This window comes from Amyelois transitella, chromosome 15 (assembly GCF_032362555.1).
Source record: "Amyelois transitella isolate CPQ chromosome 15, ilAmyTran1.1, whole genome shotgun sequence".
Classification (NCBI taxonomy): domain Eukaryota; kingdom Metazoa; phylum Arthropoda; class Insecta; order Lepidoptera; family Pyralidae; genus Amyelois; species Amyelois transitella.
In genome coordinates this window covers 5,511,138-5,538,906 of record NC_083518.1, presented here as the reverse complement: position 1 = coordinate 5,538,906, position 27,769 = coordinate 5,511,138, and the positions used below count along the sequence as shown (strand labels likewise).

The 27,769-nt window shown below is 34.3% G+C and overlaps 4 protein-coding genes and 1 long non-coding RNA gene across 6 annotated transcripts in view; 2 read left to right on the top strand and 3 right to left on the bottom strand.

Annotated features, from left to right (window-relative positions):
• The window catches only part of LOC106141583 (sortilin-related receptor), a 37,191-nt gene extending 19,839 nt beyond the window's left edge, over positions 1–17,352 (bottom strand). For both annotated transcript variants that reach the window (XM_060948281.1, XM_060948282.1), the window contains exons 1-7: positions 16,954–17,352; positions 15,921–16,175; positions 14,630–14,791; positions 14,066–14,314; positions 7,241–7,503; positions 6,797–6,984; positions 5,604–5,685 (exon numbers count right to left, since the gene is read on the bottom strand). In XM_060948281.1, coding sequence (XP_060804264.1) covers positions 5,604–5,685; positions 6,797–6,984; positions 7,241–7,503; positions 14,066–14,314; positions 14,630–14,791; positions 15,921–16,175; positions 16,954–17,196 — 1,442 coding nt within the window. In that variant the 5' untranslated portion in view covers positions 17,197–17,352. The remainder of the gene's footprint in view (positions 1–5,603; positions 5,686–6,796; positions 6,985–7,240; positions 7,504–14,065; positions 14,315–14,629; positions 14,792–15,920; positions 16,176–16,953) is intronic.
• LOC132902556 (uncharacterized) lies at positions 14,309–14,778 on the top strand. Its single transcript, XR_009657176.1, has 2 exons — positions 14,309–14,506; positions 14,598–14,778. It is a non-coding gene; the product is annotated as an uncharacterized LOC132902556 (long non-coding RNA).
• A 922-nt stretch (positions 17,353–18,274) lies between the features above and the next one.
• Positions 18,275–20,699, bottom strand: LOC106140640 (small ribosomal subunit protein eS19A). Its single transcript, XM_060948284.1, has 4 exons — positions 20,616–20,699; positions 19,945–20,015; positions 19,366–19,575; positions 18,275–18,484 (listed from the first exon to the last, which is right to left on the bottom strand). The coding sequence occupies exons 2-4, from the start codon at positions 20,013–20,015 to the stop codon at positions 18,304–18,306; spliced, it is 462 nt and encodes a 153-aa protein (XP_060804267.1). The 5' UTR covers positions 20,616–20,699; the 3' UTR covers positions 18,275–18,303.
• Positions 20,700–21,929: 1,230 nt separating this feature from the next.
• Positions 21,930–23,487, top strand: LOC106136306 (protein lin-52 homolog). Its single transcript, XM_060948285.1, has 4 exons — positions 21,930–22,049; positions 22,185–22,286; positions 22,555–22,653; positions 23,117–23,487. Exons 1-4 carry the CDS (start codon positions 22,016–22,018, stop codon positions 23,257–23,259), a joined length of 378 nt encoding a protein of 125 aa, XP_060804268.1. The 5' UTR covers positions 21,930–22,015; the 3' UTR covers positions 23,260–23,487.
• Positions 23,488–23,537: 50 nt separating this feature from the next.
• On the bottom strand, positions 23,538–27,676 carry LOC106136296 (probable cytochrome P450 301a1, mitochondrial). Its single transcript, XM_060948283.1, has 10 exons — positions 27,316–27,676; positions 26,996–27,236; positions 26,456–26,649; positions 25,968–26,166; positions 25,603–25,670; positions 25,049–25,152; positions 24,579–24,748; positions 24,429–24,494; positions 23,941–24,154; positions 23,538–23,717 (listed from the first exon to the last, which is right to left on the bottom strand). Exons 1-10 carry the CDS (start codon positions 27,674–27,676, stop codon positions 23,604–23,606), a joined length of 1,731 nt encoding a protein of 576 aa, XP_060804266.1. The 3' UTR covers positions 23,538–23,603.
• Between the last annotated feature and the right edge of the window lie 93 nt (positions 27,677–27,769).

The following is a 27,769-nucleotide window of genomic DNA, read 5'->3' as shown; positions in this document are numbered from 1 at the left end:
TTTCTGCGAAAAGAAGTAGCATATTTAGGCCACGTCATAAGTGAAATCGGAGTAAAACCAAATCCTGAAAAAACAAAAGCAGTATCCGAATTTCCTATCCCTCAATCTCCCAAGGATATAAAATCCTTTTTAGGTCTCGTATCTTATTACCGAAGGTTCATACCAGAATTTGCCAAACTCGCCAAGCCTCTCACATCCCTCTTAAAAAAGGACATTCCTTTCAATTGGCAGAACGAACAACAACTAGCCTTTGAATCCTTGAAAAACAAACTCGTTACTGCCCCAATCCTTGCTTATCCTGATTTCACACAACCATTTCTTTTAACGTGTGATGCCTCTAACTATGCAATATCCGCTATCCTATCTCAAGGTCCAATAGGGCAGGACCGCCCTATTGCATATGCTTCTCGTACCCTCAATAAAGCCGAATGCAATTATAGTGTCACCGAGAAGGAATGTCTGGCAGTCATTTTCGGTACTAAAACTTTCAGACCCTACTTATATGGTCACAGATTCACAGTCGTCACAGATCATAAACCCTTAGAATGGTTGTTCAAATGCAAAGACCCAGGGTCGCGCCTTATTAGATGGCGCCTAAAATTAGAAGAATTCGAATATGACATTAAATATAAAAAAGGGAAAATTAATACTAACGCTGATGCCCTCTCTCGGTACCCCGTCAATCCTGTCCAGCATAATGATGATCCTGTTCCTGATTCTTCAAAAGAAGCGTCCTCTCAATCTCCAACAACCATAGATAGAGATCTAATGGATTTATTAATATCTCCTGCCTCCTTCGATCCAGAAGAATTAGGACCAACATCAGTGGAACCCCTCGACTTGGGTGACATCGATCCTTCCTTTCCCGAGATTAACTTACCTACTTCCAATCATCCTGATCCAATCGATAATAACACTCTTCCTTTACCCGAAACTGAGTCTCTGCCTAATATTCAAAATAATGAAACTATTAACTTACCTGACAATCCTGAAGTCCTTACACCCAGCGGTACGCCTACACAAGGCCCCGAAAACTCCTTATCTCCTGAAATCACAACAAGAGAAACTGCTGCCCCCTCCGCTGTTAACCTGGATTTACCTAATGATGATTACTCCACCTTCCTAAAAGAAATAATGAATAAAAATAAACCTTTTAATACTAAAATAATAGAACATAACCAAGAAATCACTAAAACGGAACATAAAGTCATTATTCTCCCTACCTCTATCGATCTAGATGAATCAAACCCCTATGTTCAAACCTATCTTGAAAATATACCTGACAATTCTGAAATTTTAGGAAAAGAAAGAACCTTAAATTCCTTCATATCGTTCAATCTAGGTAATAAAACAATATACCTCCTCTTTTTTAAAGTATATCACTTTGACAAAGCCAGTTACAAAGACCTATATGAAAGCCTAAAGGCACTCAGAAATGAATTCGTAATTAACTTTGACTCTATCCCTGATATTGCCATAACTGATTTCAAAAATCCTTTCGATACCCATCAATTTATCAAAATATATAATATGATACTTTACCTTTTTAATAATACAAATATTAATGTACATATATATAAAGATAAAATAATATACCCTTCACTTTCTGAAATTCCCAAAATCCTTAGAGAAAACCACGATATCCCAATAGCCGGTCATCTGGGCATGAATCGTATGGTTAAAAGAATCCAAGAAATCTTTTATTGGAAAAATATGCGTAGTGATATCGAAAATTTTGTAAAGAAATGCCCACAATGCCAAACTAATAAAGCCCTGAGACAGATTAATCGCGCCCCTATGCAAATCACAAGCACTTCTACTGAACCTTGTCAGCGCGTATCCCTTGATATAGTCGGGCCTCTACCTGAAGCCGGACCTGCCAAATTAAGATATATACTAACAATACAAGATGATCTTACAAAATTCTCCTCCGCATACCCAATCCGCAGCACTACTGCTGAGGAAACCAGTGAATGCCTGCTTCACTACATATCTATCTTTGGTATACCTAAAACCATCCTCACGGATCAGGGTACAAACTTCACTTCTGAACTCTTCAGGAAAACCTGTGAGTTCCTTAAAATAAAGAATTTGTGGTCTTCTCCCTACCATCCACAAACCCAAGGTGCTCTTGAGAGAAGCCATTCGACTCTTAAAGAGTACCTTAGGTCTTTTACTGATGAAGAACAAACTAATTGGCCTCGTTACGTGTATACAGCTATGCTCACATACAATACCACAGTTCATTCCACAACAAACTTCACTCCATATGAATTAATGTTTGGTAATAAACCGACACTCCCGAGTTCCATCTATGAAGACTCTTCTGCGGCAACATACCCAGATTATGTCCGCATGCTCCAGAACAGATTAAGGTATTCACGTGAAAAGGCTCTGGACCTCATAAGGAGATCAAAAGAGTCATCCAAAACTTACTATGACTCGCACACTCGCCCATCTAAATATAAAATAGGTGATTATGTGTATTTAAAGAATCATTTGAGAATGCGGAAAGCGCTCTCACCCCTCTGGAAAGGACCTTATAAAGTAGTTAAGATTAACGGTAACAATACACTTACCTTGTTAATAAACCGACGTCACGTCACCCATCATTATGACCAGGTAAAACCTGCAAATGAGTAAAGTAAATATTAGTAGTAAACATAGATATATAAATAATAAATAAAAAAAAATAATAACAATAATAAATAAAAAAATAAATAAAAAAATACTTACCTTAGTAGTCTTATATTAATAAGTAATGTTACTTACAGTTCAGCTCGAGGGCAATCTCACGGAGATTTCATCCAACCAATCACCTTCAGTTCGGGCCTCTACTATGACTACCTGGGAACTCTTAAGATTAAAAACAATGAACTGAAAATTATAATTCCAGTGGATATCTCGCATTTCCAACCTCATATACAGAATATTAAAATAGCTTTAGAAAACACCAGACTATTATGCAAAGCAACACAGGCTGAACAAATTATTGCCGAATGTAACAGTTGGTTACAACCACTGATAGTGCGATTCAAGGACATGAATAGAGAATATGATTCTATCTCGCATCTAATAGATAATAGAGCTAAGCGTAGTGCATGGATAGGAGGTATAGGTACAGTATTTAAATATATTTTTGGCACATTAGATGAAAATGACGGCATTCAATATGAAGAAGCAATAGCCACTTTACAGAATGATGAAAAACGCCTAACTAAACTCATGAAAGAAAATATTTTGGTCACCACTTCTGTACTGGAACAATATAATAAAACAATAGCTACAATTAAAGAAAATGAAATAAAATTATACGAAGCTATTGACAAGCTCTCTCTTTTTATAAAAAATATATCCGACGCTACCAACGAACTACAAATACTTACCGATATTAACAGAATATTTGATTCACTTGAAACATCAATACTAACATTGTCCTTCCAATTAGAAGATATAACTAATAGCATTTTATTTAGTAGCCAGGATATTCTACATCCTGCTATCATAACACCCATTCAATTACATCAAGAGCTTGCCAATAACTATAGACATTTGCCTAGTGACCTTGAGCTGCCTGTAACACTAGATATTAATTCTATACACTTAATTTTAAGTATATCAAAATTAGTATGTTATTATGTTAGTAATAAGATAGTATTTGTTTTACAAGTACCACTTGTGACCACTAAAGAATATGTGTTATTCCATAACATAGCATTACCTGTACCATATGACCCTCGTGAACCGAATAGTTTTAGCCTAATTTCTCCGGCCAATAAATACATAGCAATGACCAAAGACAAGGCTTACTACTGCATCCTCGATGATTTAAAACCCTGCAAGTTAGTGAATCCCGGATCCTATATATGTGATATTGGAAGTATATATTCAACCGACGTAAAGCCTATATGTGAAAGTGAATTGTTAACAAAAATAAATAGTGTAAAACCATTACAGTGTGAAACTAAAGTGATCATCGGAACACTAGACATTTGGAAACCCCTTACAAACAATCAATGGATATTTGTTCAGACGGAACCCATTAGAATAACAATAGACTGTCTTAACGCTCAATTGTATGAGACCACAATTCTAGGAACGGGAATACTCACATTACCTAAGAACTGTGTTGGGTATTGTAAAAGTACTACACTAACACCTAAATATAATATTTTTAATGTAACTTCACCTATAAACAATTTCCCGGATTTCAACCTAATTAACGATTCATGTTGTAATTATATAAAATTAAATAGACTAGCATTTGATACACCCCCTGTACACTTAAGTAATGTAGACTTAGATGATTTCGGCCAACGTGGCAATAACATGGTCAAGTCCCTTCTAAGCGACCTAGAAGCTTTGGAAAATCAACAAAGCCCACATATTATAAAATATGGGACACACTATTCTATTGTTACTATAATATTAGCAATTATGTTCATAGTATTTTTAAGTTTTATTATTATCAAACATTTTTGTAAATCTGGCAGCAACCGCCCTGTTAAATTCAATCTCAATTTAAAGAAAGTAGAATCTCAAACGACCCCCGAAACCGTAGAACTTACCGACAGACATGACCCTGGACCTGAGACAATCAACCCTGTTGCCCCTCTTAGAACTAGAATTTAAACGGATACTTTGAAACTACCCCAAAGTCTCCTCTTAAAGGGGGAGGTGTTACATCCTGCTAATGTTAGTGATAGTGCTGACAGAGCAAACCCTTCAGGCTTGCTCATCACCCCCTCACAGCGCCTCAGTCCTGAGCGTTGCTCTCATAGTCAGTCCACATTAGAACCTCTTGCAGAGCGGTTGCCTCCATAACGTTATAAATCTATCCAATAAGTAAAATAAGTTCATGTACTTTTATCCAGTGAATAAAATTAAGTTTCTTTAAATAATCTTTTTTTAAAAAGGCATTCAACGCTGTCCGCGTAACAGCACGATGCAGATTTAATTTATCTATGTGCAGATATAATTAACAAATAAATAAATATTTTTCGGCATGTCTGTGCGATATATCCCCCAACTCCTCTTACATAAATTACGAACTAACCGATTTTGAATAATACGTTATAATACACATACATCCGGTGTTGAAGGAAATTATTTATGTGTATAAAAAATCCCAGTCTACAAGCCCAGAGGGGTCTCCGTAAAATACAACATTTGTTTGGTTAATGCATGGCCTTCAACTTTCTTTAATCCATTCAATCTTGAGCACTATAACTGGCATTATTCATTCAAGCGAATCATACAGTTACCATATAGTTCTCATAACACAGAGAGTGCGGTATGCTGTTTCTTACGAGTCGTTTTACAAACAAAATAATTTGTTATTTACACTAGACTGGACGATGTGTTTGCAATTTTAAATATTAGAATGTTACTATAGAAAATGCAAATATAGTTTAAAAATGGATGGTTTTTCGTAAGAATATTATTGAGCACGTTATGTTATTACTGATTTGCTTTAAACTGACTTTATTTTTTTATGAGCGTTGCTAATGGTACAGACATTGCGCACTCCGTATCTAACATTCGATACTAGCTCTATGAGTAACATACACTGCTTATTAGCACTAATGTGTAATGATCCTCACCTTGTTACTGGATATAGCTGGCTAAATTTCTGGCACAAATGTAGACTGCATTGGTAGTTCACATCGCAGTTTAATGGTTTCCCTGGAATAAGCGGTTGGTATGAGATAGGCGGTAGAAATAATTAAATTAAAATTACTATTTAGTTTCCCTACAAATACATAATCAATATGTTAAAAAAACAATAACTATAAAAAACTAATAAGCTTGGGTTTCTTTCTTTTAGGTTATGTCACCACCAGAACCTCAATCTTGCTGGCTTGCCGTTCCAATACTAATTTTGCTATACCATACGGGGTTCATTTTGTATCTACCCATTATTAAACCAGTGACTTTTGTTATAGTTAAAACTTAATTGTACAAAATGGAACGTGGTCTCAGAATTTTTTCGAGGCTAGTGGCTTTGTTTAACTAAAACAAAACGTATGTATGACTAATAAAAACAGGACAAACAAAAAATAATACATATGTAACTCTTTTATCTTTGCAACTTCAGCTATTTTGCGTCAGAGCTCTGGCCCACCCTAACCTAGGAGATTGGACGAGATTTTGGACCACCGACCACAATAACCTATGTAGTAGACCAGAACGAAGCTTAATAGGATAGAGCCAGTGTATCATAGGAAGCCTAACAGGTTTAATAAATAATTTTATTCTCGAAGCATAAATTGTAATTTGACATTAAGTAAAGACCTAATCGGTCCATAAGTAATTTCCATACAATATGTAATTATGTATGACTTACACAACACATACATAAAATCGTGATAACATGGGAATCCAAAGCATTTTATGTTATTATGTTGTTACCGTATAATATTTGAAGGACATTGCAATAGTCTTGCTTGTGTGTCGATGTCGATACAATGTAAAAGTCGTGACAAACTTAATTGAATCGATATAGTAAAAAAATTAATAAGAAACTCGTCATTCTCAGCTTCTGTAGGTGGATTAATGAGTGGCCACTTGACGCCATGATCAAAACTGATCACACAAACAAGATGATAAATTGTAAAATTGTAATTAAATAAAAGTTAAATACTCCACGTCGTAAGGATAAATAAAAACAATAAGAAACTCATCATTCGTATCTTCTGTCGGCGGATTAATGAGTGACCACTTAATACTATGATCAAACGTGATGATTACGGATACAAGACGCTTCTTTCAATACAAATAATAAGGAGAAACTCACCATTCTCATCTTCTGTAGGTGGATTAATGGGTGACCACGTGACACCATGATCAAAAGTGATCACAGATACAAGATGCTCAGGTCCTATAGTACGCTCCACGTCTTTGGGTCCTATCTTGGAGGCTATGTAGATGCCCTTGAGGCCTTCCACGCGGTATAAGTCTGTGAATGGATCTTCTGTGACATCCCTGGAAAGAAATTATGTTTTAGTTTTCTATATTATAAATAATGGTTTTGTTTTCCGTTCTTCCGTTTTTAAATTATGACATTGACATGATTAGTGACAGTTGAGAAAACTATTTATAACATTAGTCGCGTAAAGTTGTCTTTTATTTTGTAAAAGATCATAATATTTTTCTGTTTAACATTGCAATAAACATTTAAAGTATTTTCGTCAACAACACTAGTCCAGTAAACATTAAGAGGCAATTAAAAACAACTTACTCCAACCAGCTGTTCTTCCAATTTCCTTCTGGGAAGTAACACAAAATCTTTTCCAGACTCAGGACAAAGTTGTACTGCGAAAAGTCATTGTTTATCTCTGACACGTACAGGTGAGCGAGAGTGTCTGTGTGCATGACAGAGATGAATATACGTTTATCGGTTACGTCTGCTATGTGGAATTTTCGCAAGTCTAGCTCTGTTTGGAATTCCGCTTTATGGAAAGGTCCTCGCTGGTGTGAAATGTAGAGGTGCAGTGTATTCCTCTGTAAAAAAATAATAATATTTTATTGCTATACAAAAACTGAATATTTACATAAGAGTATTTTTTTAATTTTGCACTTATGATTATTTATGAATGTTAAAGCACCTTAAGTTGAAAATTAACAAATATAAATTAGTTTATAACCGCCATTGTATAGTATTCAATTGAGATTCCATTTTATCAGAATGCTAACATTATTAAATGATATAAAGTATACAGAAAATATCATCGAACAAATTTTGTATGCCTACATATAATGATTCATAAATTGATGCTCCTTGACAATGCAGCGTGATTCAGATTATAGCAACAATATATTTTGTTGATAGTGTTCAGTTAGTATTACTCATATTTGCAAAATGCCACATGGTCTGTTTCTACCGCTGATAAATATAATTATAGGTAGTTTGTTATTTTATACTCATCTATCTAAGTATAGCAGTATATTGGCTTAATAAATGTACTTATTTTTGAAACGTCTGTTCACTAAACGCTTTTGTATTTTCGAGGTTTCATTATGTGATTTACTCTATTCCACTTTCTCCCATCTAAGAAATTTTCTTGCCAATTGCACTCAAATACTGGCTTAGAAAATCGTAAATCACCCTTTAGGGAAGATTACTTTTATGTCAAGTATGATGTTGTGTTCCACCCGCCTAATTTGACGCAGTTCATAACGCTTTGGTCTTGAAGTCACATCTTTTGCATTTCGGAGGAATAGTTACTTTCCTTTATGCAACAATACTTTAAGATAGACTTGTTATTCTTAGAAAGCCTAAAGTAGGCAATAGTTCTTTCGATCAATAGTTCGACATTATAATTAATCCGACAGAGTAACATTTCATTTAATTTAATTTAATATAAATTTTGAATAATTTACTACCTATCTGACTAACAATGACGTAAAAAAAAAAAAAAAAAAAAAAAAAAATTAGAAATGCATGAACATTTTTCTGTTTTTGTTAATTGATATGAGGCAATGTAATTTTTATTATTTAATTTAAAATATTAATTTTGTATGCCCAATGGCGGGACATAGTGTACATTTTCACAATAAAATGTCAACCTGTGATAACCTATGTTCACAAAATAAACGATTTGATTTGATTTGATTTGAAAAAAAGTACCATTTTAGCGGCCTGTTACTTTATTTAGTATATAGTACATACCACAGACCGAAGTCATAGCATCGAGAACAAAACAGAAAACTGAGAACAATTTTAGTTACGCTTCAACGCCCATATTTATTAGTAAACGCTTAATTATTCAAATGAATCAATGTGGACTTTGTAAACATTTCCTGCAAGTGTTCGATTCTGAGTACCTATTGGTGATGTTCATTTTAATCATGAGCCTACACATTTGTAGTCTTAGTGGGCGCACTATCAGAATGCACTATTTTATAAAAATAAAAAAAAATTACACATATGTATATTTGAGTTGCTTTTTGTGAGACGGCAAATCACTTACATATTGCAACTGTACATATGTAGGTATGAGAGAGTTGATGGTCAATCAGCGATTGCCGCTGAGGTCATATAGTAAGGATCTTCGAAATGTGAAATTAATCTGACCTTCGTATCTTTAATCACCATTTTTAATTTCAGGCTGTAGGTTTTTTTTAAATATTTATAACTAAACGAAACAAAGAGTTACGAATACCATATAACGCTAATGATCCAGGTGTTATCCGGTATACCTAACCTTATCCTTATCGTCCAACGATGAATGAACAACGGCGGTTCATATTTTGTATTTTATAGAAACAATACCTCAGTGTCCTTGAATTAACAGTGTTCTTATATTCCACTATACTTTTTAAACATTTGGGAGTATAAAATAAATATGGTCAAATTGAGAACCTTCTTTTTTGAAGTCGGTTAATTATGTTACCATATTTGAGGAGAACTTTAGATGCTGGCTGACAAATTGTCAAATTAAAGTGCATGGAGAGTCAATATATGTGCACAGGTACCTGAGACTGTACCTCATCTTTAGGGGTTCCCCGTGGCACCATTGCCACTATGAGAAGGCGTTTCCACTTTATCCAATCTGCAGCGTCTTTAGAGATGTCGAGACAAAAATATCTATTTTCGTCTCGACATTCTTCAAAGTAGATTTAAAAATAAAACAAAATAAACAACAACGTTCACTTTGTCGTGTGTAAATGTGAGATCAATGTTAATGTTACAGATAGGTCGGCAACCTCTTATCAGATATATCTAAACTATACATTAGTTCAATATTCATGGCCAGAGATACAATAAAGCTACTATATTTTAGTAAGACAACATCAATATTTTTGTTGAATTTATGTACTTAATTTATTTTCACTAAGGATATCTGATTTCCTTAAGAGAGCTTCCTACAGTGGATAATAAAATATATTTCTGCAATATCAAAGTTTTTGAAATAATTAATTATTTCAAACATTAATTGTCATAATATTAATTGTCATATCTTTTGGTTTTGCAACATTGGTTGACGTCAAATAAATTAAACTAAGTTTACTGCCGCTTCCAAAGCGTCAGTGCAGAAATCTTAATATATGTATAATTCAATAACGTCTTTGATTTTACTTTATCATTCCAAATTTCTAGAGTCAACTCAGCCCTTTTGTGTTGTGTAAACGAGTAAATAAATCACTTTCTTTGATTGCTCCGAATCAAAACTGACGCCAAGTGGAGCTAAGCATTGGGTTTGAGACTTTGAGTGGACTTTACAGAATGCATACCCGCTGCATTAAATTATCCAATTATTACAAACCACGCCACTATTCAAAGTGAATAAAGTCGAGGTGACATGAGTATATAGAGAGGCATCAAGTGGACTAAAAGCATATAAATAAGTAAGTCAACAACGCTATACTAAATGTCAAATTTTATCACCAATCTCTGATTAATACTGATTATACTCTTAATGTGAGAAGTGGGAACTAGAAATTGGTTAGCCACTTAAAAGTGACGCTGGTGCCAGTTTGTTCGACAAAAAACGGTTCACAAAAAGATATGTTCAGCAAAACAGCAGAACTTATTGATTCATTCAATTTTACTTAAATTGACCAAGTATTGCTTAAACACTGATTCCATTACATTGTAATGGAGCATGCATCAAATAAACAACATTTATAATACCACCCAGTCACATGACACGGGTGACTCGCTGCGGGGAGTGAGTTCGATTACCGCCCTAATATGTATGATCTAATTCAAACCCACAATTCCATTGACCTCTGTTATTGTATTACTGGTTTAGATAACAGAGATTTCAATAATTTCGCTATATTTTGTGTTAACATTTAAATGCACAAATAGCACTTATATATATGTAAAAAAAAATATCACAAAAAAAAAACAAAAAGAACCTTTAGCCGTTTGCCCATGGATAGAGTATTACTATGAAAATATATTCTAATGGAAATACTATTAAATAGGTACCAAAGCAACGATATCCGGCTGATAGTTTAAATTGAAGTTCAAAAAGTACTTAAGTTATTTTTAACCAACCATTAAACGAGGCTCTTAATTATACTATTTTTAGCGTGATAAGACAGTATTTTACTGTCTCTCAAAAAATAGGCTACAAGAAATTTCAGTTCGATAAGACGTCCTTAAATTATTTCTGTAAAATCATTACTTTTTTGATGTTATAAAGATTAAATTTACTTAAAAACTAAGATCAAAATATTGCATATCGAATGCTATAGTCCAAATAATTATAATAAAATAAAGACGATAAAAGTGTTAACCTTCGAAGTCGATAATAATATAAGTTTTGAATAGTTTTCTTTCCTACAGATTGGTACATTTATTAGAGGTCAGAATCAGAACGAAAGATAAGAGACGGATAGAAATAGAACAGCTTAGGTAATTTGTTTTTCTACCTAAACTATCTATCAGATAGCCTACAGATATATAATTATTTTATCCTATAGGCTAGCTCAATCTGTGTAATTTGCCCCGTGTATATTTATATATATTTTCAAGATAGTTACACGGAAGTTTTCAATAAAATACGAAGAATAATAAACATAACATTATCATATCATTCTAAAAATGCTCTTATGCATTAGACAAGAAGATTCATTCATCGATCAATCATTCATTGGATGCATGTTTTAGAGGAAAATCTTGAGTTTATTAATTTTCCCCAAACATTAATTTCCAGCTAACTGATAATGAAGGTACGTACTTAAATTCGCATATATTATTTTTTGCGTTTGCGACTGTTGAACTAAGTCTACTTCGTAAGTGATAAAGTGTTTGGTACAGGTAATAGATTGCCTATTAGTTAGTTATAAGTAGGTGACTATACCTATGGTGGATAAAGAACATTTTCTGGTTAAAATATGTAACAAAGAAACTACTATGAAACAAAGAACTATGACTTCTACTTTGTTGAATCTCATGGATAGGAAAACCTTTTCAGAAAGTGCGAAAATGGTGAGAGCAGCAAAACTAAACGAGTATTATTAGTAACAAACATACAATCATTTTGCTCAAGTCTTAGACCTGTGTTACACATACATATCACGTCTTTACCTCTCACAGGATAGACAGAGCCAATGATCACGTCACTCGAAGTTCACGATTAGGTGGATCGCTTAAAGGCGGAATAACCTATCGCTATTACATACTGTTAGGTATACGCCATTGTTAGCAATAATTACTATTAATTCGATAGACTTTAAAGGAAAACATCGGCGTTGTAAATAAGTAGTTAACCTGGAGTTAACCTAAAATTGAACCAAGTACATACAGGGGACAACAGAGGCAAGCAATTTGCCTCGCATTATTCACTTTAGAAACTTCCTTGCGACGATTGCTACTTCTTCCTTACAAATGTGATGCTGAGGGTACGTTCACACTGCAGAACTAACGCAATGCCTTACTCTAAATAATCGTCAGTCAGAGAACTTTGTGAAGAAAATCTAAGAATAATAAGACAGTGAAAATGTGCATTTTTCCTAAAAACTGATAACAGAATTCAAAAAAGGAAGTTATACCTGTGTAACTACAAAACCACTCTACAACTACAAAAACACCAAACAAATTTGAACGCGATTTTCACATGTGGATTATAAATTGTCATAGGAGCGTTGTGAAAACTCTACTTCGCCATAATCGGCTAAGAGAAATAGCAGTTATGATCAATCGACTAACTTGACTTCAAGAATTATTTCAAAGCTTTTTAACAGAGTTTAATGAAATGTATATTATTATTTTCAGTTATCGTAGCAGAGTCGCTAAATAAAATTGGCACGGGAGTAGGATACTACTTATATAGAATTAACTATACGTCCAATATATGTAGATCCAGATCTAGTTTTCAACATTATGAAATCGAGATAAAACTGAATGGTGAGTTATTATATTATGTGAATTTTTATGTGTTTATTATTTACTTGTTTGCGTCATGTGCCAAACATTTTTAATGAGACTTAATAAAAAATATAAACAAATCACTATCTTATTTTTATCAATATGATAAAGACATACTGATATAATATCGGCTTTATGTTTATTTGATTACAAGTTCTTTTGGTGACCACTTTCCATCAAATATAAATTAGTTTTTGAGTATTTGCAAAGTCAATTGTCTTTCTTTTTAGGAGTACTTACGAGTAATTTGAAATTTAGTTGGTACCGAAATAAGTTTACAACAGAAGCTACAATTATTTTCTAAACATCCTATATTGATTAAAACATGCGTAAAATACCATATATAAAAATAACCACACCATTATATATAAGTATATAGATTTTACGTTAATTATGCCATGAAGGTTTATTTTATACTTGTTAAAGTTCAAAAAACCAATATGCGTGCAAAAACGATAATTACTGTACACGAATAACAATTGATACAAAAAATTTGTTCACAAAAAGACGATTGGGCTTAGGGCCCACGACTTCTCTTAGGGAAATTCGTTATTTTTGAAGACTTTTAAAAAGGATTTTTAGGACGCTATCTCCGCTAATGGCGCAATTATTAACATCAAATTACCTTAACGAATACCTATGACGGCTTAAATAAAATAAACAATTATTCGTGGTAGCTATCAAATTGTTGAAACATGAGACATACGAGCTCAGCTTGTAGGTAACAAGCAAAATAAACAATATGTTTTGGCTTACAAACTTAAATACTCCTTGACTTCTTAATAATAGATTACAAAATACAATGAATTTAGTTCGCTTTATATCAGAGGCATACATCTAACTTGATATGCTGTCTGTTCCTGGAACATTCGATAAGACGTCGACTGATGGAAATACAAGTCCTTTGTTGAATTGACGATAGACATAGTACTTTCGAATACCAATGGAGTCTGTACTTTGAGCCCGAGACCACATGAGTTAGGTACCAACCAACTTAGAAAAAAACCGTGAAGAAGTTGAGCTCGCGTATTTTACAGAGGCAGCATAAAACTGACACTGAACTTAATGAAAAAAACATAAAAAGGTTTTGAAGAAGTCAATTAAAGATTTTTCAATGAAATGAATGATTTGTGACTAAGTAAATATATAATAAATTTGTAAATATTGGGAGAAAACACTCACCTCTTTAGACTCCTTAGTAGCAAACATGAAATCTCCTTTGATCTGGAAATCCTTGGCTTCTTCAAAGAGGACGTTAGCATTCCCCAAATCGGCGGGATCGCTCGCACTGAACACGGTGCTAGTCCAATCAGGCTTCCACCGTTCCACATAGAAAGTCTTTGAGAAACCTGGCCCTGAAGACCAGAAGAACGATTTCACGTAAGTTTGGATCATCTTGAATGATTTACCGCCGTCCAGGGTGAGGTAAAGCTGCAACAAGATTAAATGTTTTACACCTGACAAAGACTAAGTTTGTAGATTACCTCCTTTGTGGACATCACAAGTAGTGTATTTTTCTATTTAGAAACAAGTATAAAAGTAGTTTCTGCGGCACTACATTTGTCCAAATAATAGTCTATCACTTTCTGTGATTCCAGTTGCAATCTGATTTGAAAAATTTCGGTAAGTATGCATTTACTTTGCGCTTCCTTTGTACTTTACATTGATGTCAATCTTGCAAATTATATTTATTTCAGACACATAACTTTTTCAGAAATTACTTCGCTCTAAATAAAATTAACTAACCGTCCTGTTAGGGCCGACTTTATCCAGAATAACATATCGATCGGGCAACTCCTCGTCAAAGGCCAGCTCATTTGGATGGAAACTGAGGTCGGTCCGATGGATGTTCCTCCCATTGTCGCTGGTGTAATACAACTTCTTGTTGGTAGAGTCCACGAACACGCACTAAAAAGGAAAAGCACTATAGAAACAAAAATCTGTAATTTCTTAAGCGAATAGAAATGAAGAACGCAAAGCTAGTTACAAATACATACGTGATTGGATTGGAAATAAAATACAAGGAAAAAGAAGTCACGATCAGAAATATCACGATAGCTAAGATCCTGTTTCTTTTTATGTTAATTATGCGGGAAATTCCCTTAAATGAATTTATATCTAAATAAATACCCAGTCATCGAAGTCGTCGTCAAGGAAAACATAAAATTAGATTCAGATTTATGTTTATCCTCCACATATCAACTGGTTATTTCTATGTTATTGACTTTTTGATTTATTTAGGTATGTCATCCAAAACACGAAAATGCTAACTTAGGTTTGGACCAAATGTAATATATCACTTATAAAATCCATTCATATTATGCATACTATTAAGGAAATACTAAAGTATTAGTCATTTATTTGGTACAGAGATAACACGAGACATTGCTAGCTACAGGTTTTACTTTTAATTCTGGAAATTAGCATGGGAATTGGGAAATTAGCCTCAGGCACAAAAGGTTAAGATATATGGAATAATCCTACTAAATGTTTGAATGTGAAAGTTAATTTAAACTTATCATTTACTTGGCAGCAAAAACCCTTATTTAATAAAAAAAAAAACATCTATCCAAAACTTCCTTTCTTAATTTTCTACAGAGTTTTTGTCATGTAACCAAACATTTATCAGACTTGTAAGATATTGATAGCTTATCTCAACAATGTTTAGGTCAATGTCACTTTTAACTTTTGTGAATACACAAAGTTATAATATAATAGAAACAAGAAATGTTTGAAGTACCATAAGTAGATGTAGATAAGGCAATTTTGCCTGAATGTATTCTAGATTATTACTAATAATTGTTGTAAATAGAATGGAACTACAATACTTAAACACAAAACAGATAAATGTAACATACATAAAAAAGTTGAAACAACAAAACTTATAAATTATTATAACATTTTACATATTATAATTATCCAATGAATATGTACTGGAAATATATATTTATCAAATTTAATAAGTAACACTCCTTGTTTTTATTGCTGAATACTAGTAGATTTCTTAAAACAAATAAAATAAAAATGTGGTACTCACAAACTCTGGATACTTTGGATGATTGAAGAACTTGTCCAACTGGGCATATCCACTGTTGGGCTCATCTCCGAGCCTGAAGCTTTCAGTTTTGTTGGTGAAGTTCTTCCCATAGTCATAAGAAATGAAGAGAGCTGAAGGTGAGATTCCTCCTTTGGCCCTAGGCACTGAATCTCGGGCTAGACAAATGATAACATTTGACCCTTCCCCTACCCAGTGTACCATGAGCTGCTGATGACTGTCATTTAGATGGGTTGTCTTGAAAAAAAAATAATTAACTTTTATAACTAATTTATACAGCAAATGCATAAAGCTGCCATACAGGTCTTGTAGGGAACAAAACAACAGTGTTCCAGCTTCTTCTCTTCTTGTGCAGATTGTAAAAGTCAATCAAGGATCCAAGGAGAATCAAGGGATTCTTCTAGGTGATGGGCTAGCAACCTGTCACTATTTGAATCTCAATCTCAATATTGTAAGTCAACATGTATTAAACATTATTATTAGCTATATAAAAACATCTTTATTTAGTAGGAAGACTCTTATTCTTTTAGCCTAATTTAATTTTATAAAAAAAAAAATTGAACATTTATGATATTTCAAAATAAACATGCAAAATATGTAGTGCAGGTTTTAATATTTTGAAAATAACCAAGCTTTAAGATAGCATACCTACTTTTAAATTAAAAATAGTAATAGGTGCCAATGAGATTAATGGTTTTATAATTTTATATGTAGGTAGTAGATAGCACTACAATGATTATTTAAAAAATTGGAAAGGTGTCAAGTATCTGCATGACAAGGCAATTTTGCAATAACATGTGTGTATAATATTTTACATATAATCATTAAAATTTACTATTGTACAAAAAGCATACAAAAAGTAAAATGCGCCGTTATCAAAAACAGACAATGACGAGCAGACAAGGTGGGTGATAACGGTAAACACATCAAATCTTTGCGTGATACGGGAGAGAGTAATATAAATAAACACAACAAAGGGGAGCGAATGAATTGTAATAAGGAAACGGATCATTACCCATGTACTAATATTTTTCTGTACAACAGGAGGAGACGGGGCCGCTTCGCGTTTTCTCCTTTCTATTTGTGTACTATCCTCTTCATTAATTCTGTTTATAATGGTATACTTCTGGCCCCTTTCTGACAAATCTTCTGCCACGTACAGGGACCCGCTCGAAGTCCCATATTGCCTCAAGCTAATTACAAATGATACACAAAACACTAGCGGAATAAACACCGTGTTTCGTCCAAATGCTAACATTTTGAGATCACTGCATGTCCGTACACAAACGTGAATCTACGAAAACTGACTGAGCGCGAGCTCCGATCATTCAATCAAACTGTAGGTAGAGTAGCTGCGATGCAAATAAATGCTATGATATCGCACAACCTCACAACGTCACACAACAACCAAACGAAACATCAAAAAATTGCACAACAATTTTGAATCCATATTAACTTGACAGTTTGCTTGTTGCTTGACACTTGACACTGAGCGAGCGTGAGCTTGACAATTAATTTTGATAAATGACATTGACTAGGTATTGTTCATTTCTTTTGAGACACCCGAAAAAGGTCTTGAACAGGCTGAATAAAAGCAGCCCAGTCATTGGTTGAAAATCGTCAGGATATTGAAAAACTGATATGTTAAATACCACCTACCCTCTTGTTAACGAAAGCAATATCTTGTTCTCTCTTTCCAGTAACCTGAAAGCTGGAATGGAAAGAGATACTTAATCTGCTTAATCACAGTTTGCCTTTCAACCTTTGCGAATTACTTCCCATCTTAATCATGTTTTAATATTATACATTATATTGTTTATAACATACTTTGGAAACCTCTGTGGCACAGGGGTAGTAGGTACGCTTGTCTGTGACACCGGAGGTCCCGGGTTCAAATCCCGGCCTGAGCATGATGAGAAAAGAACTTTTTCTGATTTGCCTGGATCTTGGATGTTTATCTTTATAAGTTTTATTATATAATACAGTATCTTTATATTAGTATTATTATATAATACAGTATCGTTAAGTTAGTATCTCGTAACACAACAATCATTATATATTAATTTCTTTATTTACAAAACCTATACAGTAAACCTAGGTACCTACCTCACGTCCATAACCATTTTGGAAAAAGACAGCCAATAATCTTAAAATAAACCGAATGGCTACATGCCACTGCACGGCCCAAAGATGGAATGGAGATCCAAATATGTAGTTTGAACATGGTTGCTTTTATTTTCAGGCCTACAGTACCAAGATTTGATTACTAAGAACAGTTATTTATTGATTTGCTTCTACTTCTACTGGATAATGACATGAGATGATAAAAAAAAAGATTAGTTTTTAAAGCTTTTTTATTAGTTAATTACAGGACAATCACACTCTGCTTGGCCTGTTGTTTGGCCTTTAAGCGGGCTTGAGCTGCAAGTCTGTCCAAATCGCGCCTGCCCTGTACAGTGAGAATACGGCCACCATCAGGGACTTTCTCCACCAACTTAAGGGCTTCCAAGGCTTGCAGCGCTTTGCGAGCAATGCTTCCAGAAGATCTGGAACCAAATACAAATTTATAATTAAAAAAAAGGCACACTAAAATTATGAGAGTGAAAAATACTAATACATCAAGTGTGTTGGGTCTACAGGATTAATTTAAAAACAAAATCCTAATGGCATAACTCTTTGCGCATTTCAGTTGGCCCACGAGGAAAATCATGACTGGAAATATATGCAAATTGACAGGCAAGAACATATATATATCCATGATAATGAGTAGCCTTTTTGCTACTTGGATATAAATGACTAGCTTTCAAAAGGAGTGTCTATCAGAACACCTAAATTGTAAAATGGCCTAAGTATGTCACTTGAACATCTTGATATTATGACTTATTAAAAAAGAGGAGGATGAAAGATTGTCACCTAACCTAACTTTTGCATAGGACATTAAGTCTATGAGAATTTCCAGAAAAAAAAACTAATTTTCTTTTTTTGATAATTGTTGAAGGTTTTGTCTGTCTCTATACCCCAAATCATCAAAATCAGTCAAACAGTTTTTGTTTTTATTCGCAACCAACAAAGTAATGTAAATATTTGTTTGTCTTCTCAAATTTAAGTGCTAACTCTTGTCGGTGGAGTTAAGTATAGCTTCCTCCATTCATCTTTCTCTGTAATTTTTTTTAATTGCTGGTATTTACTTTTAGCTTAATTTAAAATTTAATATATAGCAAAGAAAGCAAAGGCCAGACTAGACAAAAAGCAAACATTAGTAAATGACTCAAAGGCAGAATAAGGAGTTCTATTACAATGCAATGATATCAATTAATTCCTTCCAAACTCTTATCTTACAGCCATAAAGAAATTATTTGCCCTAAATATTCATTTCAAACTGCCTTTTCCTGTAAATAACTGAAAAATGTATTCATGATTACATTACCTGCAGAAGTGCGAGGGTGTGACTCCATTACGTTTGCGGCCACCAAAGATCTTGGTGACAGTCTTAACTCCAACTGGAGACCGGATGTAGATATGACGCATGACTGCCGCACATCTCACATAGAACCAGTCAGGATCGTAAGGAGCCAACTCCTTGAAGCGGGCGGTCTTCACCAAGTCCATGTGTTCTGGTACCTTGATCTTGCCCGTCCTTAAAGTTTAACAACAATATTTGTTAGAAATAACTGACTGAAGAAGGACTACAAAATTAAAATTATCTAGTATAATTTTAATTATCTAGTATAATTTTAATTTTGCAGTCACAAGAATTTATTTGGCTATTAACTCATGGTCATCACAAATCAGAAAGCAAAAATATTGTTTGTGTTTTGTAGCTTTGAGCAGTTTTAAAAAATTTATTAATGATGGATATGGTGATGTTATTATCCAAGTGTTTTGTTTATTGATGATAATATTTTTTTTAAATAAGTGTACCCTGTCATACCTAACTTTCTACACAAATATTATCTTAAAAGCATAAAAATTAGTTTTTTGGTATAATTTTTTATAAGTAACTTACTTCTTTAAATGGGCAGCGATGAACTTGACAACCTTATCTTGTTCAACATCTTTTAGCGTGACGGAACGCATCTGAAATAAGTTAAATATAAAACTTTAATTTTTGAAAACGAAATGAAAGCGAAGACTACGTATATTCTTTTCAATGGATAAGTTTATTCAGATTTTTAATAAAAAATTAAGCAGTAGAGCTGAACATGGCCTTCTTTCTGTCGTGTCGAAGCTGTTGGCTTTGTCTACTCCGTCTGTCCCCGCGGGGTATAAACGTGATTGCATGTAAGATGTATTTAATTTTCTTGTCTATAAATTTCGTCAATGCAATGCACTGACTAAAAGTGAGGTTATAATATTAAGATCGTTTTACATACTTTAAGACTACTTACTAAGAGTTTGTACGAAAACTAATCAACACGAAAATGTGGGAATGCTTCCCTATGTAATAAATTAAATTACAACGCTATTACATTACATATTGTAATTTAATAACACACAACGTAAGTGGCGTAGTTTCATTAGTAACATTCCCGCAAAAGAATACCTACTGCATACTAATATTTTGGTAAAATTTAAAACTTATATTACCTTAATTGTTCAAAACTTATAAATTAACACCGTATTCTGTTGAAATATACCCAAAATTCACAAAATTACACACATGTGGCATTCACCCACCTTGCCTTCAGTTGACAGCCGGAAGAGAAAGAAATTGAAAGAATGGAAGAAACAATGAAAACAGTGTTGCCAATCCCAAAAAGCTAAAAAACAACAACTCGCCTAAAAAACAGTAGAGAACAGTATGTAAAAAAGGCAGATTTAATAATTTTGCTCATATAATAATAATGAATAAACAATTTTATTAATTACAAGAACTCACATACATTGACATATTTGTTATTACAATAATAAAAGAACAAAAATCAAAGTAAAATTATAGAATTTGAAAATCTATTCTATTCTATTCATACATACATACATATGGTCACGTCTATATCCCTTGCGGGGTAGACAGAGACACGTCTCGAATAGACTGAATGGCCACGTTCAGCTATTTGGCTCAATGATAGAATTGAGATTCAAATAGTGACAGGTTGCTAGCCCATCGCCTAAAAAAGAATCCCAAGTTTATAAGCCTATCCCTAAGTCGTCTTTTACGACATCCATGGGAAAGAGATGGAGTGGTCCTATTCTTTTTTGTATTTGTGCCGGGAACCACACGACACAAGAAGTAAAATTATATATGTATAATTAACATAAATTGGGATTTCCCCTGCTTAAAAATATGACTGTAAAACACATAATGTGATCAGGAATTCCCTCGAATCTTGACGAAGGAGTATACTGCCATCTAGTGTCATTGTGTTTTATTACGTAGTGGTTATCAAAACATGTTTGCAGAGTATAATAGGTGGCGAGCGCTAGTTGAAAAACAGTAAAAAATAGGAATCAAACAGAAAACAAGGACATCAATGTGAAAACAGCAAATCTACTGTTAAAACAGTAGGGTCGGTAACACTGAATGAAAAAAAAAGTTTGAGTTGAGATTTGCGTATTTACGCGACAGGTAAAGAGTATCTGAAACCACCGAGCTTCTAAGAAGAGAGTAATGAATGTGGATGAAGCGAAGGAAGTATGCAGAGATCGTGGCAAGTGGAAATATGTAGCCTCTACCTACGTGCGTGATACCTAGCGTGATTTTATGTATGTATTATGTATGAGGATATTGATAGGAGGCTTTTAAACGTTTTTATTTCTTAGTAAGGTCAATTTACTTTTGATAGTATGGCAAGTATTTTGAGCACTAGTTTTTGCTACAAGTTTTTATCGACCAGTTTTCTAGTAGCCGTGGTATACAAGTGAACAACCAAAGACTATTTGAGACGACAAAACTAAGACAAAAATATTAGGGCAGCCTCACATCATAATATATCATACGCATAGTTGTAGGTACTACGTCAGTGATCCATCTTACTGGTTCTATCCGACACATTCTTGTCTTTGCTTGTCAAAGTTAAGAGACCAAAGACAGAAATAACAATGTTGATTATATGAGTTGAGTTGTCAATAATCAGAAAATGGCCGCGAAACAGAGTTCATTGGAACAGGAAGGTAAATCTTATCTGCTTGCTCATACATACTAGCTATTGAATAAATTATTTTTTTATCAGAATTTATTACTGTTCAAGTGGTATTTAAATTTGATCGCAATCCATTGAAGCAAGATGCTATTGTGCATTTTCGCAGGACAAGCAGCATCTGATGATATTCCTTTGGCATCCTTGGAAGAAAGTTTACTGAGCTTGGAGAAGTTAGATCGTGCTTCACCCGAATTATGGCCAGAACAAAGTGAGCGCAACTTACCTTATATAGAGTCTCTATCAATGAAGTTCTTGTAACTTGAGTTAGAAATCTAGAGAGTAATGTTAGTTTTCAAAAATGGCGCGAATGCTTTGGAATATACAGTTGTCAATCCACCGTTTAGTCATACGTAACGTATTGTTTTGGTCTAGACTTTCGGTTAAACCGTTTATATTTTGAACATAAATAATGGGTGATGGGAATTATAATTTAACCAACTGTGAAGAAGGCCAATGTTCTACTGATACTTTTGCAGTTCCAGGTGTATCTGAGTTTGCGCCCGTGCAGTCGGGTAATCAATCTCCCCCCTCATGGAATAAGGGTCTGACTGTTTCAGATGTTAATTACATGCAACGTGAGTATCTATTGATTACATTGTAAAAACTGTTCAAACATATTTTTTTAGGACTAGGAGTAAAAAATATCTTTGAATCATTAGGAGTTCTAGTCCTGTTTGTGTACGCTCTATGTGATGGTCAAGATTGGAAAGTCGGTGATTACCATGGAGTTACTGACAGTTTTGTTTACTGTTCTGCTGTTTTCAGAAGTTTATACTAGTACAACTGAGTAATAGCTCACTATACTACAAGTATAGTTTATAACAGGAAAAGCTGATAGATTCCTTAAATGTCCATTTGTCTTAAAATGTGTTCAATAGTCAAAAGTCATGCCATACACCTTAATTCATTTGGATGGACCATGGGAAACTTTCTGCCTTTCTGGTACTGCACAAGTCTCAACACATAAGTTCCAATCTACATTGGAGATAATCTGTGCTGCTATAGCTACCTACTACAGAATAGCTTTTTTTATTGCAGAACTCAGTACTCTGTCCACAAGTGTCTTCATAATGGAAGTGAAACAACTTCATGATCTTGCTTACCAACTAGGACTAGAAGAGGCAAAAGAAATGACGAGGGGAAAATATCTAAACATATTCTCATCTAGACGGCAAAAGTAGTCAGTTTGGCACTGCTAAGTATAAAATAATACAGCATCTGATATGTGTCATAAAATGTCATATAGAAACATGATTTCTGGCAGACAAAGACTACTAAAAATCATCATCTAATAATGTAGATGCTTTTTAATGCCTCTTTACTGTGATTGGAATAGAAACACTATTATAATTTTTAATATATTGTAAATTTTATTATAACATACATGTACCCTACAACTTTGTTTTCTTTTTTTAAACAATGTCATAAGGATGAATTTATAAAACTAAGACATCTCTTTTAATAATACATGTGCTATCATTATGCTTCTATGGAAGTCACTTTTGCACAGTGAATCTAAAACAAATTATTGAATCCTATCAATGAACCTTATTTTCAAAGGCCTATTCGGCTTTGTTATGAAACTTCTTGTTGGTTGAATGTCCCCATAATGGTATTCAAGCTTGTATTTCTGCACCAGCTGAAAAAAAACATTATTGTCAACTATTTGTATTAAATGTCAACATTGCATTATAAGGAATTTATTTCAAGGGCTCAATAATTATCTAGCCTCACACAAATAATTCCTTTTTTTAATTGGTAACCTTGCCAACATGCAAATCTCTAACAAATTCGTGTTTTTATCACAACAAAAAATAATCTATGATTGATAATTAAATTCGATTATTTACAAACATTCTTACTCTAATAGTTAGCAGTGATATCATTGTTTCGGCTATATTCTGTCCAAGACATTTTCTAGCCCCAAAGCCGAAAGGTATTGAGGCAAACGCGTGATAGTCTTTAGCATCTTCCTTCAGCCATCGTTCAGGGAAGAATTTAGAAGCATCGTCATAGTTGCTTTCCTTTAACGAAGAATCTTGGGTGGACATAATGATGAGTGTGCCTCGTGGTATACTAAAAGTGAAATATTAGTTTGAACAAAACAAGATACAGGTAGGTCCTGAAAAGAAGTTGGGTGGATCACCCACTGGAGCCAACACATGAGCATTGTGTAAAATGAGAACAAAAAATACCCTAGTTATGAGATTTAATTGGAAGTAACTACTGAATAAGCAATGGCGTTTGCATGCACGTTCAATGTTTTGATCACACTTTCGGTCAGTAAAGCGCAAAAGTCGCACAGCATCTGTGATGTTTTTGAATATGAGTGAGGAATAAAATTAGTTACTTATATCGATCCAAAGTGACGTTCTTAGACAAGATCCTAGTCAAAACTGGTATCGGTGGCACTAATCTGAAAATTTAAGAATCATTAAAAAAAAGTGGAAACTTCTCGCATTCTTACAGTGCCATGGCGTCAAATGTTTCATCTTTTTACCTCAAAGTTTCCTTTATACAAGCTTGGAGATACGGAGTGTTTTCTTTTAGCTTGTTAACATCTTCCAGTTTCAAATTATTGCACGCGTTCCTTATTTCTTCATAGAGCACCTTTTGGGACTTCTGATATTTAGCCAAGTTGTACAACATGAATGACATTGATGTTGTGATCTAGAAATGTAGACTTTAAAATTATTTATAAAATATGAAAAAAAAACCGGCAACAGGTCACGTAAGAAGTCGGTCGGGTTGTTAAATGGCATAAAACGACAACAGGTCGAACCTATGAAGTCGGTCGGGTTTTTAAAGAATGGCATTATATGACCTTTAGGGGTAGGATGTAGACATGCATCAAGACACCCCAAACCAGGCAAAATATTCGTGAATTGTTCCATACCATATAAGCAATCTGTCAGTCAGTCTTAATATTACCTAATTAGCAGTTATGGATGAAGTAACAAAAAATCTTACGGTATTAACTCCAATTAGAAGCATATCCATAAGAACCGTTGCAATATCCTCGGCACTCATTTTGTCGTCGCTCAAAAGCATTGCGCTTATCAAGGAACTTCTACCTGTGTTTTAAGAGATAAAGTATTAATAACATAGTAGTTTTCGCCTGCAGCTTCACCCTCATAAAAAGTACCCTTTATTCTTTTTCGTGCTAACTCCAATCTATAAGGAGAAAGGTTCAGTGGTTTAGCTATGAAGAGGTAATAAACAAACTTACTTTCGTTTTTCAAATTTTAGTTGGTAGGTATACTGGCTCGCTCTTTTTCTTTTTCGCAGGAATTAAAGTAGCGTAGTGGCACACATCGTTTTTTTTCGCTACAAGACCCAGCAAGAAGCTAGCTCTATTCAAGTAACGAGCGGCAATACCTACCCAATTAGTAAAAGTGGTCAAAACTTCCTTTTATATCTCACATTGTATATGGACCTCGTCGCCGTTGTACAAATCTAAGAGTAAAATTTATTAAACACTGCGCTTAAAACACACATATATAATTGATACCTACCAATATTACCAGACGCATTATTGGCAGCACTGTAGCCAATAGCTTGTTCCTCTTCCATTACATGCTTCCCGATTAAACTAGAAATAAAATAACGAGGCAGTAAATTTTGCTTGCTTCAACGCTGAACATATAACAACTATTCCGATATGAAACACTTTTAATGCTCATTATGCCTTTGTGTTGCTTATCCTCATAGACCTAGAAATGAGGTGTTAATCCGGTAGAAAGGACGAGTAATGTGAAGGCTACAATTTCCATTATCATTCTCCTGGAGTTGGTCTTGATTGCGTCCTTACTTGTCTGGAGAGGAACGCATAATAACTTCAATCCTTGATTACCTCAACGGCTACATTTTTCATATAAAATCAACTCACTTGTCCAAACTATCGCAGTACTTGACCAGTGTATACCAAGCGGGCGTCTTGATGAACTTCCAAAGTTGCAGGCCCGACTCGCACTTGACGATCGCCTCGGTGGCCCGCTCCAGGCTGTGGTACAGCCAGGACATGTCGCATTGGCTGTACACCACCTCAGTGTCTAACATCGTAAACTTTTTCGAGAACACTAATAAACCTGTGGAGCGGATTTTGTAATGCTGCTATATAAAACATTTTTTACGAAAGAGTTTTTTTAAACAAATTGAAAGTGTTGAATAGGGTAGTTATTGGAAGGATAATTGGATGGTATACAAAACTTTCAGAGGTGAATATATGTATCTATAAAGCGAACAGTCCGATTCCCGGAAGCACGTAAAAGTATCACTAATATGCTGCATTTTATTGAACCTCGAGCTTTGAAGCAACAGTTGAAAACGCTATGATGCAACTTCCGTTATAATGAGAACGTTAATTCGTTTTCTTACCCATACAATCAAAAGCCCACTTGTGCAGTTCCTTATACAGGTCCTTCGGGACTTCATCCTGATGATTTCTCATGTTGTAGATCTTTACAGTAAAATTTTCGCAGACATCATTTATGCCCTGGACATGTTGGGTGATGGAGTCGTGGAGAGGAGCGTACACTGCGGATCTTTGACGAGTCCATTCTTGGCCGTGTCTATTTTGTTAAAAATAATACTAGTTATTATCTTGGCGTTAGTCCTTTGCTGGGCCTTTGTTTAAAGAATCTAAGTAGGTAGTCTGAAGTCAATGATCCTAGTCAGGAAAATCCTAAAAACAGCTTACAATATAGGATTGAAAGATTCAAATACTTACATATATTGATACCTAAATGCATAAAAATTTGGTTTCCTCTAACGACATCTACGAGGAAGTGGTATAAAGGTCCTAAAATAAAGTGCAGTCAAAAGAAGCCCTTCCCTTGCCTACACATAGGTACTAAGCTAAGAATGGAATGTAAGAGTAGGTTAGGAAAGTCTGAATAAAGAGCTGAGTATACTTACACGGTATAAAGACCGCCATAGATATGATTTCTGTGTTCTGCCCTATATTTTTCTAGGCACTCCAATGTTGATCTTACAGGGCTGTCGCCTTCCAGAGCGTAAACCTTCTGGATGTGATCCGGGTTGTTTAACAGCACAATATCGCTTCCTACCGGACTTACGAAACGGACGACTGGGCCATATTCGTCGAACAGCGATGACAAGTTCTTTATTATAGGTTTTTTGTCGTTTATGAAAGAACCTAAACGGAGATAAAATTGTTTGTACATATTTAAGAAAAAAATAAGTTTATTCTATAAAGTACTTACAACACAACTTACCAATATTTAAGCCTATCGTTAAGGCGCTTGCAGTTATTTGAGTTCCAATCTCCGACAAGTAATTACGGAAACTTGCGAAATATTTCAACGATTTGGGACCCGGTACCTCGTCAAAAGACAAAACAACAGGATCTTTATTTGTCAACACCATAGGTACAACTTTGGCTGCAGGAAATATTTCACCGAAAAGTCTCTCGTTGGCAGATGAAGATATTTCGGCCTGAGATTTAGACTCGTCTTGGTGCTCCTGTTGCACTTTAGCATTTTGATGCTGAGTTCCTTCCGAACGTAACCACCTCTGTTGAAGTAAACCTAAGTTAATATTTCTTGGTCTTATTACTTTTAACTGACTCAATATCATTTTCTTTTAATTTCGACTTATTTTGACTGAAAATATTGCAATAACAAGAATTGAAAACGTCGTTCAATGACATCAGGTTAGAGAAACAATTGA